This window comes from Coptis chinensis, chromosome 5 (assembly GCF_015680905.1).
Source record: "Coptis chinensis isolate HL-2020 chromosome 5, ASM1568090v1, whole genome shotgun sequence".
NCBI classification, from domain to species: Eukaryota; Viridiplantae; Streptophyta; class Magnoliopsida; order Ranunculales; family Ranunculaceae; genus Coptis; species Coptis chinensis.
In genome coordinates, this window is record NC_141460.1 from 90266521 (window position 1) to 90279179 (window position 12659).

General features: G+C 41.6%; 3 protein-coding genes across 3 annotated transcripts; all 3 read left to right on the forward strand.

Annotated features, from left to right (window-relative positions):
* The first annotated feature begins 3476 nt into the window (after positions 1–3476).
* LOC147499943 (F-box/kelch-repeat protein At3g23880-like) lies at positions 3477–4658 on the forward strand. The gene has a single exon (XM_086563572.1). The coding sequence runs from the start codon at positions 3477–3479 to the stop codon at positions 4656–4658; it is 1182 nt and encodes a 393-aa protein (XP_086419698.1).
* A 5376-nt stretch (positions 4659–10034) lies between these two features.
* LOC147499944 (uncharacterized) lies at positions 10035–10490 on the forward strand. The gene has a single exon (XM_086563573.1). It carries the CDS (start codon positions 10035–10037, stop codon positions 10488–10490), a length of 456 nt encoding a protein of 151 aa, XP_086419699.1.
* Positions 10491–10895: 405 nt separating this feature from the next.
* Positions 10896–11405, forward strand: LOC147499945 (uncharacterized). Its single transcript, XM_086563574.1, has one exon. The coding sequence runs from the start codon at positions 10896–10898 to the stop codon at positions 11403–11405; it is 510 nt and encodes a 169-aa protein (XP_086419700.1).
* Positions 11406–12659: the final 1254 nt, after the last annotated feature.

The following is a 12659-nucleotide window of genomic DNA, read 5'->3' on the forward strand; positions in this document are numbered from 1 at the left end:
CCAGGTGTAACTGCATTGAACTAACTTCAAAGAATAATTAACGAAAAATTAGAAACTTGATGCGAATGCATCAATTTAACCTCAAAGAATAATTAAAGAAAAATAAAAAATTGTATGCAAATGCATCAAACTAACTTCAAAACATAATTAACGGAAAATCACAAACTATACGCAATTGCATGGAACTAACCTTAATGAATAATTAATAAAAAATTGGAAACTAGATGCATCGAACTAACCTCAAAGAATATTTAACAGAGAATTAAAAACTAGATGCAAATGAATTGAACTATCCTAAAGAATAACTAACGGGGAATTGGCAATATGATGCAAATGCATTGAACTAACCTCAAAGAATAATTAACAGAAAATCCGAAATATGATGAAAATATAATGAACTAACCTTAAATAATAATTAACTAGAATTTTTTTTATGATCCAACATTGTGAATCATGTATTTATATGATATTTTTTAAAGCCATGTTTGCAAGGTAACAACAAAAGGATTAATAGAATTTGATATTACTAATGGAAAATTGAAAACTTGATGCAATTACATCCAACTAACCTCTAAAAATAATTAAGGGAAAATCGGCAATTAGATGCAAATGCATTTTACAAACCTCAAAGAGTAATTAACGAAAATATATATATATATATATCTTTTTTGCTAAAGATCATTTTATTGATTAAGAAAATGTTACAAGTTTCAAAAAAGAGTTAAAGTTAATATAGGTAACATGTCTTCATTTCGACAGATAGCTAATTTACAAATCTATAATATATATGTAGGTCATATTATTGTCTTCTATCCTGTATAGAAAATTAGGAGTACCAACCCACCATTTGTTTTCCCCTTTGCCAAGGTGACAACAATTTTAGAGCAAATGTTTGCTCCAAAGTTACCTCTTGACATGTGTTGGTGATTAGAATCCAATCGGTTAGATACTTGACTTTTTTCCATGCCGCTCGCACTCACCAATGTATTTGATTGGCTGTTATTAAATGACTTCATTGCAGCAGTGGAATCCGACTCCACCCATATATACTTTCATCCCAGTTTCACTACCTTGCTAATGCATCCAACTAACCTCTAAAAGTAATTAACGGGAAATCAGAAAATAGATACAACTGCATTGAACTAATCTCAAAGAATAATTAACGGGAAATCAAAAATTGAATGCAAATGCATAGAACTAACCTAAAAATATGATTAACGACAAATTAAAAACTGGATGAAATTGCATTTATCTAACTTTAAAAGATAATTAATGAGAAATTAGAAATTAGATGTAAATGTATTGAACTAGCATACGATCAAAGAATCACTAATGAGAAATCGTAAACAGGATGTGAATGCATCAATCTAACCTCAAAGTTAAGAATAATTAACTGGAAATCATAAATTGAATGCAAATGCATAAAAGTAACCTAAAAGAATGATTAACGATAAATTGAAAACTAATTATAACTGCATATAACTAACTTCAAAAGATAATTAGCAGGAAATAGGAAAATTTGATGCAAATGCATTAAAAAAAACTAACGGGAAATCGGAAACTGGATGTGAATGCATCAATCTAACCTCAAAAAAAGATTAACGAAAAATTAGAAATTGATAGCAAATGCATCAAATTAATCTCAAAGCATAATTAACGAGAAATCGAAAATTGGACGCAACTGCATGAAACTAACCTCAAAGAATAATTAACGGGAAATCATAAACTGGGTGTAAATGCGTCATATTAACCTCAAAAAATAATTAACTGGAAATCGGAAACTGGATGCAAATGCATCAGACTAACCTCAAAAAATAATTAACAGAAAATCAGAAACTTGATGCAAGTGCATCGAACTAACTTCAAAGCATAATTAATGGAAAATTGTAAACTAGATGCAACTGCATGGAACTATGATGATAAGTACAAGAGTTTTGTGGAATATTCACAAATCTACATGCAACCAAACTCGAGGACGAGTTTCTTTCAAGCCGGAGAGTATGATGCATGGGCATAAAAACTTCTAATTATATTATTAGTAGTCTTATATAATTTATTAGTAGAGTTTCTTATTTGTTCTAGATATAGGTTAATTAGTAAGGTTTCTATTTTGGTTTCTAAATAGAATTAGAAACATTGGTTATTATATAAAGGCAGCTAGGCCTTCATCGTTAGATGATTGTTATTAAATATTTATTCTAAAGAATTTGTTCTTCATGATTGAAGGTTTATTCTAACCGTAAATAATATAATTAACGGGGAATCGGAAACTTGATGCAAATGCAATGAACTAACCTTAAAAAATATTTAGCGGAAAATCATAAACTAAATGCAAATTGATCGAACTATCCCCAAAGAATAATTAACCGAAATTGGCAACATGATATAAATGCATCGAACTTACCTCAAGAAATAATTAATGGGAATTCGAAAACTGGATGCAAATGCATCGAACTAACCTCAAAACATAGTTGTATCATATATAATGAGAATGTCTTGACAAGTATAGTTTTGTATTTAAAATGGTGTTTATCGTAATGTTTTGCTATTCAATTAGCGTCAATGTGATCTTCGCCTCCTTGGGCATTCTCCCAAAACTTCAAACAAACTTATATTACTAATTAAACAACAACAAAAAAGTCGAAGAGTTTTATCAAGTGTGGGTTTTCTTTTTTTTTTTGAAAGTGGGATTTTCATATTGCAAAAAATTTGGATGAGTAGTCAATATAATATTCATATCTCATAGTTATGCATAGTTGCTAATACTTTTATAACGGCACCCGTTTGTATGACGGGTTCGAAAGCTAGTGGTACATATAATAACTGGATGATTATTTCGGATTATCCGAAAACCATACGATAGAAATGAATAAGGAACATTTTCATTTAGCAGGAAAATCATGTTGGTTGTAACTACTCAACCAGGAAGCTAGTGTTCATGACTAATGTTCTACTCTCCTGTCTTTGCTCAGGTTGTAGACACGCGACCGTGTCCACATCTAACATCTTATATTTTTGAATCATAACATAAATAAGTACTCCCACACCAAAATCGTAAATTTGATGATTGAATGATACGTATAGCTAAACGGCGGGCCACATATTTAGACAGTCTTGTGAATTATGACTAGCATTTTGTGTTTACTTAATAGGGCGGCATGGCACAAACCTAAACGGCTAAACTAGTCGACCAAATGTAAACAACAATACTATTTGTGTCCTGAGATCTCTGTAAATAAATTAACCCAAAGTTCTATCTTTGAACTCCTTCCATTTACGATGAAAAACTTGCTATATACAAACTAAAGACATGAATGTGATACTTTCAAAAATATTTATTGCAAAAAACAAGACAGAAAGCATCCTTGAAAATTTGAATGTAAACCTCGCAGCCAATTATTTCTTCCTCTCATTTCCCTGACGGCAAAAACTCTTAAACCTAAGAAGCCAAAAAGGTGTAGACGTTGAACCAAGACATGGACAGAAGGATAGTGAGGTCAATGTACCCACCAAGAGCCATCCTCAACTTCCTAGCAGGAAGAGCTAATGAGTTGCCCCCAGAACTTATCCGAGTTATTCTATCAAAGTTACCCTTGGAGGATATCCTCACCTTCAGGTATGTGTCCCACAGTTGGCGTGATTTGATGAAGGGGCCTAGTTTTGCTAAACTACATTACCTTAATTCATGTCGAAATCCAAAACCAATTGGTTTGATACTTTACTCAAGGTCGAGGACTAGTTTAGATCTATATGTCATTCCGGACATAGACAGATGTGACATTACCATAAAGCTCAACAACCTACCGTTTAAATCTTGGATTCCAATATTTAAAGTGATGGGCTCTTGCAATGGATTCATTTGCGTTGCAGATGATACAAGTACTTATCGAGGCATAATTATCAGCAATCCGGTAATTGGTGATTGGAACTTGATGCCAGACGTACCTGAATACGGTTTAATTCATGGAAAATTCTTTGGTTTCGGGTACATTCCAAGTGAGAAAAAGTATAAGGTGGTTAGAGTACGTCCAACTGGGGATGTCGAAAAGTTGAATGTTGACACACATGACATAGGGAATGATTATTGGGAATTCACTCAAATCCCAAATGAAAGGATCATTGGATCAATGGGAAACTCCTATGGCGTTTTTCTAAATGGAAAAATGCACTGGTTTTACATCTTTAGGGACAAAGGCATTATTGATCAAATTGCAGCGTTTGATGATGAAAGAACAGACTTCACAATGTATTCAGGTCCGAATTCTCTCAAATTCATAAACTGCCGACGTGTTTACTTAGGAGACCTAGGTGGATTTCTTACCGTGGCCCTTAACTGCGCCTTGGAACACAATTTAGAAGTTTGGCAAATGAAAGACTATGGGGTAGATGTTTGGACTCTTACATATCTCATTCGAAGACCTATGTGTTGCTGCTCAAGTACATCATCTCAGCTACAACCTTTGGCAATGCAAACAAATGGTAATGTTCTTCTAGACTATCGTTGTTTCCACCAGCATGAATTCTATTCTTATGATCCTAAAACCAATCGACTTGAAGAAGTTATAACAAATGGGCTTCCAAGGACTTACGAGGCTTTTCCTCACATGGCAACCCTTCTTCCGTTAAAGGATGCTCTTGTAGCAAATAAAGACTTATGATGAAAAAGATGATCCCATGATACACCCAGTACGTGTGTGCGCAAGAAATAAAGTGTACGTGCTCATCATAGTTTTAACTTTTTAGTTTACTTCGTGTGTTTTTGTTTGCGTTTCTCCTCGAACTGAATTACCATTTACCATATGTTATATATGAATATTACGCATTTCTGGGCATGTCTAGTTATTTTCACTGAAGTATTTATGATATGATGGTGTACGTATGCCCAACAATTACCTGCAAGTTTCCATCTTATTGTATGTTGTTGCTTTTTTTTTTGGCTATGTTATTTCATTCTACTGTTTTATAGCCATCATCTCTATATAGTTTTTTTTTTTATAAGTAGATTTTATTAGAAAGGCAAAGCACGGTTACAGAGAGTGAGTGAGAACATCACATGTTCTGTAACTAAAAGGAAGCAAACACAGAACACAAAGAAAATTGCATCCGTAGTACATCTCTATATAGTACATCTTAAATCTGACCCAGCTAGTATATACAAGAGTTCAGTAGATACATAATGGAAGACCATATCTTGGTCTAGTATATATACTGGATAATCTACAACCTGTTAAAGAGATCCAATCTCTGGGTGTGACCTCTACACATGATAGAATGTCTGGTATATATACAATGTAGTCTGCATATAGCAGCGTGAATTAAAGTAGGATCTCTCCAACACTACTACTCCTCCAGGTTTGATAATTTAAGGGGCAGTACTGTGTAGGCACCCCAAAATACAGGAAACGTATGTGGCCTTTGTTGGGGTTTAACACCGATTCCAATCGATCCTCATTACACATATAATTTGTATTAAGATCAATAACAATTCAAGACAACAATCTAAATATTCCCTACTGTATCAGCCTAATTCATGACTATCAAGACGACAGGTTTTATGGCCAGGGGCAGCATAATGTAAGAAAGAGTGGGAGCGTCAGATCAAGTCCGCGGAACAACGAAGTACCGCGGAACCTAGAAAGGCATAAGATTCAGTGAAGTATTGGGGCCTAAAGGGATGTGGATTAAGGAAAGAAGTAGCCATAACACAATACCTAGAGAGATGGTTGGACAAGTGGCAGACGTGGGACACGAAAAGAGATCATGGAGAGCGGTTAGAGAGGATGGAGCGGTTGGAGAAATAAGAGCGGTTATGGGATATATAAAGGAGCGAGAAAGAGAGAGGGAAGAGGAAGAAAAGAAAAGTCAGAGAGAGAGAAAAGAGAGGTTGTAAGATCAGAGACTATATTTTGATTTCAGAGGTTGTAAAATCTGATCATACATTTAGCGCTGCCTATGGGGACATAACGATGAAGGTGTTACAATCAAGTGATTGATAAAGAAGAGAGAGCAGGATGGCAACGATGGCGAAGAAAACAAGAGGGAGACCCAAAAAAGTGAGGGTTGAGGGAGTAGGGGACGAGACTATGAGCGTGGAGATGGAAGAGATGGAAGAAGTGGAAGAGGAAGTGCAAGAGGTGGCGGGGGAAGCAACCAGGCTGTTGCAGGAGGAGATAGGGAGGCTGAGGAATGAGAATGATAGTCTAAGAAAAGAAAGAGGATCCACACAGGGAGAGGAAGAGATAAGAGAGCCAGAGAATAGCGAAGTGGAAGGCCAGCAAGAAGAAGCGCGTCACAGGCCAAGGGGCGATCTGGGGGAAGGCATTACACTGGAGATGGTCCAAGCAATGATTGAAAAGGATAGAGAAATGAATCGGGTGGCGGAAAGGGAGAGTCAAGGTGTTGTGAAGAAGGTGGTGGCCGAGCCGGGCCCAATCAGAATCCGCTGGCCAATGCAGTCTGGAACGCCGAGGTGCCCAAGAGGTTCTCGCAACCAAGATTCGAGAGGTACGACGGGAAGGGCGATCCGCGGACCACCTACACCATTTCAGGCAGCAGATGCCGCTGTGGCAAGAAAGCAAATATGACGGACTTCGATGCATGATGTTTCCAGCCAGCTTAAAGGGCGGAGCGTCAGACTGGTACTATCGGTTGGCATCGCGGAGTATAACCAAGTTCGAGGAGCTAGAGCAGGCATTCGTGGACCATTTTATTCACCAGAAAAGGAGGGTAGTGGATATATGGATCCGCTTTTAATGTCAAACGAAGTCCGCTGGAGACGCCAGGGAATTCCCGTGGTAGATTCAAGGAGGAGACTTTGAGGGTGGAAAGTTTGGACGAGCACACCGCAGTCATTGCTTTCCAACATGGGTTGAAGCAGGGAACTAGAGTCCACGAATCTGTATCCAAGATCGAGGTCACAACTTTGCATGCATTGTATCCAAAAGTTGAGAAGTACATCCGTTATGAGGATATTTTACAGAGAAATGCTAAGGAGCCAAGGAAGGCAGATAAGTCAATACTGAGTGTAGAACAGGAGGGACGGAAAGACAAAGGTAAGGCTGCGACAAGAGAGGAAGGATCTTATAGGGAAGAGTCACGGAAATCAGAGAGAGGCAGAGACCAAGTTAGGAGGGAAGTTCGCGAACGGAAACCATATCGCTGACGTCGAGTCCACACCGCTGAATAAACCATTGGATGAAATCTTGCCACTGATTAAAGAGATGCAGCACTACGAAGGTCCGCGAAACTTACCCAGGGAGTTAGAAGATAAGCCGTTCTGCGCTTATCACCAGATCAGAAATCATACTACCAATGAGTGTTTATCATTGCGATGGTTGATCGAGAGGATGATAGAGAAAGGGCCGTTGAGGGAGTTTATGAAGGAGATACGTCCGGTGGAAAGAGCACCAGCCGTAGCCAGAATTTTAGGTACAATCAATGTCATATTTAGTGGGGAGACGATGGGAAGGAATGCCCACCGAGACAAAATAAGAAGAAGTGCTAACTTACAGCAGATAAACGAGGTTTCGTGTGTTCCGTGAGACCGTGACCAGTACCAGGGTCTGTCATGGGAGACGGAAGGATAGAGTTCACCCCGAAGGATCTGGAAGCAGTAATTGCGCCTCACGAAGATGCGTTGGTGATTATAGTAGCAGTGGGTAATTATATGGAAAAGAGGGTTTTGATAGGTTGTGGGAGCTCGGTAGATTTGTTGTTTAGGGGTGCGATGGAGAAATGTGCATCGAACAGAGGCAGATGAAACCACCGAGGACTAATTTGTTTGGGTTCAATGGCAGCATGACCGAACCCATTGGGGAGTTACTGTTACCCATAACTGCGGGACCGGTGACTGTGTTTACTCGTTTCATGATAGTAGATGTCGCCTCACAGTACAATGTGATCTTGGGAAGAAGATGGATCCACGAAATGAAAGCAGTTCCATCCACATACTATCAGGTGGTTCGTTTTCCGACCAATGGGGGAACCTATGAGATAAGAGGGGACCAGGTCGCAGCTCAAAACATTCACCAGATGGTGGTTAGAGAATTGGTTCGCGCACCAGAGGAGGGAGTGCATGGGGAGGGCAAGACGCCGATGTAGCAATTAAAGTCCATGACGTCTGAGGAAGACGGGTCGGTGGGGGGAAAGACACTGGATGAGATTGAGATCGTGAATCTGGATGAGGGGGAAGAAGAGAAACTGGTGTCTGTTGGGGCTGAGTTGCCAGAGGGTTGGAAGGCAGAGTTAGTTGTTTTGTTAACAGAGAACAACGATGTTTTTGCATGGTCGATTGAGGATTTGATTGGGCTGGATCCAGAGTTTGCCTATCATAGGCTGCACATGCGAGAAGAGGCCAAACCCATCAGGCATAAAATGAGAGGGGTGAGACCGCAGTATGCAGAAGGAATAAGAGAGGAGGTGCAAAAGTTGAAAGCCGCAAGAATAAATAATGAATGTCGGGCCATCGAATGGCTTTCAAACATCGTCGTCGTACCCAAGAAAAATGGGAAGGTGAGGATGTGTGTCGATTTCACCGATGTCAACCAGCAGTGCCCGAAGGATTGTTACCCAATGCCGCGGATAGATGAACTGGTGGACCGAACAGCCGAATTCAAGTTTTTTTCTTTCATGGATGCCTCGATGGGGTATAATCAGGTGGTAATGTATGAATCGGACCAGGAGAAGACCGCGTTCATAGTAGAGGGAGGGGTGTATTGTTATACCCGAATGCCTTTCGGACTGAAGAACACGGGGGCAACTTTTCAAAGGATAGGAGAGAAGATGTTTGAAGGAAAAATTAGGAGGAGTATGGAAATATACATAGATGATATGGTGGAGAAGAGTATGACTGAAGAGGATCATCTGGATGGATTGAGGGAGACCTTCGCGATACTACGGAAATACAAGCTAAGATTGAACCCTGAGAAGTGCACATTCGGGGTGACATCTGGAAAGTTTTTGGGATATATCGTCATATACCGCGGCATAGAAGCTAACCCGGACCAGATCAGGGCGTTGTTGGAAATGCAGTCACCACAAAACGTGAAGGAGGTTCAGAGGTTAGCGGGAAGAATTGCGGCACTCAACCGGTTCACTTCCAAGTCATCGAACAAATGTAGACCGCTGTACTTACTCTTAAGGAAGACAACCGACTTTTAGTGGACCGAGGCATGTGAACTAGCTTTCCAAGAGTTGAAGGTGTATTTAGGAAAGGCTCCGATCTTGTCGCGACTGGGGCAAGGGGAAAAGTTGTATTTATATTTGGGGGTGTCAGAATACGCAATTAGTTTTGTGTTGATAAGGGTGGTGGACAAGGCAGAGAGGCCGGTGTACTTCCAGAGTAAAACAATGTTAGATGCGTAAAACCGATATCAAAGAAGATCGGAGAAGTTTGCGTTGGCCTTGGTGTTTTCAGCATTGAAATTGAAGCCTTACTTTGAGGCTCACTCTGTGGTCGTGGTAACCAACTTGCCTCTCAAACAAGCGTTGAAGGCTGACAAATCAGGGAGAATGTTGAAATGGGTCGTGATGTTAAGTGCATATGACATTGAGTATCAAATCCGAACAGCGGAAAAAGCACAAGCTATGGCAGAGTTTTTGGTAGAGTTCCCTGCCGAAGACCCAACGTGGGGGGAAGAAATGATCATGGAACAAGAGGGTGAGGTCAGCCGGGATTTGTTAGACCCTTAGGACATGAGGAATGGATGGAGGGTTTTCGCAGATGGGTCCGCGACTGACACTGGGAACGGAATGGGAGTGGTATTAGTTACCCCAGAGAATAATCGCCTTGAATTGTCGATGAAGTTGGGTTTTGCGGCTTCTAACAATGAATCAGAGTATGAAGCGGTGATAGCTGGGCTAGGATTAGCCGCAGACCTTGGGGTAAGAGAGCTGACAGTGTATTCCGATTCCAACTTGGTGATTTGTCAGATGAATGGAGAATTCGCTGCCCGATACCCCACGGTGGCGAAGTATCTAGAGGTATTACAGAGGAAAGCGAGTAAGTTTGGCAACATTCGATTCGCCCATTTAGGATGCGGCGTGAAAATAGACATGCGGATGCATTGGCGTATGTAGCCGCAGTACTTTCTAGATCCGAGGGCAAATCCATTGAGGTCAGGGTGTTGAACAAGCCTAGTACCTACAAAAATGCAGAGGTGAGGGTGACCGCGGAAGAAGAAATAGGGTGGATAGAGCCCATAAGGAATTTCTTGTTGGGGATAGAGATCGAAGATAAACGAGAAAGAAGGAGAATGGAACAGGTATCACAAAGATACACTTTGATGGATGGAGACCTGTACCGACGGAACGTCAGCGGACCTTTGTTGAGACGTTTAGGGTCGCGGCAGGCACAAGAGATCTTGGGAGAGGCTCATGAGGGGGACTGTGGGAGCCATTCGGTTGGAAGAACGATCACAAGATCGGTGTCAGCCCCAAGGTATTATTTCTGGCCACACATGAAGAGAGAAGCAACCGAGTATGCCAAGTAGTGCAAGAAATGCCAAAGATTCGCGCCACTGATACATGCGCCGGCTGAGCCCTTGCATAAGGTATGTAGTCCTTGGCCGTTCACGATGTGGGCACTGGATATTGTAGGACCGCTACTGATTGCCAGTGGTAAACGAAGATATATGCTAGCTGCGACTGATTATTTTACCAAGTGGGTAGAAGGTGTGGCGCTCCAACAGATCAAGGAGGAACAGGTGAAGAAATTCTTGTGGGAGAATATAATATGCCGGTTCGGGTTGCCACACACCATAATTGCTGATAATAGGACTTAATTTATAGGTGGGAAGGTGTGAGATTTCCTACAGGCGTTCAAAGTGAAATAGGGATTCGCGGCTCTTTATAACCCAAAAGGGAATGGGTAGACAGAATCTTCCAACAAGACAATCATGGATAATCTGAAGAAGAAGTTGGAAGATAAAAAGGGGACTTGGGCGGACGAGTTAAATCATGTGTTGTGGGCCTATCGTACCACTCCGCGAACCTCCACTCATGAGTCACCGTTTGCCATGGCATATGGGGTAGAAGCGGTGATTCCATTAGAGATGGTGGCGGCCACAACCCGAACCAAAGTGGTGGAAGAGGGGGTCAATGAGATTATCTTGGCCACAAATTTGAATCTTACGGAGGAAATGAGAGACACAGCTCGCATCAGACTAGAGGAATATCACAGGAGATTGCAAAGACAGTACGACAGGAGAGTGAAGCCGCGACAGTTTCAGGTGGGAGATCGCGTTCTGAGGCGAGTGACACCAACAACTAGAAAGGAGGTGGACGAAAAGTTAGGGCCTAACTGGGAGGGGCCCTATACCGTGGTAGAAAAGGGAGTGCAGGAACGTATTGGCTGCAGACACTGCAAGGAAAGGACATCGCGAGGCCTTGGAACATCAGAATGTTGAAAAGTTTCCACGAGTAGAACCATGTACGGCGTTGGAATCAATGATAAAATCAGCGGCTTCTAGAGATGTGTTGATTGTTTATGATAATGTTTATGTTACATATGTTATCAATGAATAGAGTACAATTTTGTTCCAAATGTTGAATGGTATTGTTGGATGCAAGCGAGCAGAGAAATTGATTAAGGACGATGAGGTCCAAATCTAACTTGGGGGCAAATTGAGTTGCCCTAACAAGCCTCATGGCTGGAAAAGCCGGGGGAGCCCTTCACGGACAATGAGAAATGAATCCAACTTGGGGCAAATCGAAAGTTGCACCAAGTTGGGAACGCAAGAGATAACAAGGGGGGCAAGCCCCGTGGGATCTAACGACGAGGTCCGAAACCAACCGGGGCAACCGAAATGCCCCACTTGGGAACACTCGTGAGCTAGTGGGGGAGGAAGCCCTCCGCGGACGATGAGGTCTGAAACCCGACTGGGGGCAAATTGAGCTGCCCCCAAGTATCCTAATGAATTGAAAAAGAGGGAAAGTGGCACAACCCTTTCACCCCAACTGTTGGTTGTCAATGCAATAAGATAAAACACTTGACTAAGGGAATAGCAAACCCACTGGGGGAAATATTGAAACATCAGTTAAGGCCCGCTAGGACTACGCAGAAATATAGGAAATGTAGTGTGCATACAAAAAGATTTCTAGCAAAATATGGTCGGGTTAAGTACAGGAAAAACTTGCTTCAATTTACTGCTCCACGACCGCCTCCTTCAAATTGTGATCTTCAGTTGTTTCCTTTTGGGGGGAGCCTTCAGATATCTCCACCACCGCGTCATTAGCCACCAGGTCAGTACTGAGATTTCCTTCGGGTGGCGGCGGTGAGGCAGCGGAAGGACCAACAGCAGGGGTAGAGGTGGAGGAGGGTGAGGGAATGAGTCTCCCGGCATGCAGCGGTGAGATCCTCTATCTACCGTTGTAGCTCCCTAGCAATCTTTTTTTCGGCTAATTCATGAAAGTGATCAAATGCAGCTTTCAGTGATTGCTCAAGTGAGGCTTTTGCCGCCGTCTCAATGGCTGTCTTCTCACCCTCCATCTTGGCCTGAATTTCTGACATTTGTTGGCGGAAAGTCTCTTCCGCGGTCTAGAGCGCCTTGTGGGATTTGAGAGCTGCGAGACGTGAATCATCTCGGTCTTTCTCCAGACGTGCATATCGCGCTTTCCAACCCTCGGGCCCGTGGATCTCTTGTTTCACCACTTCTAGGGTG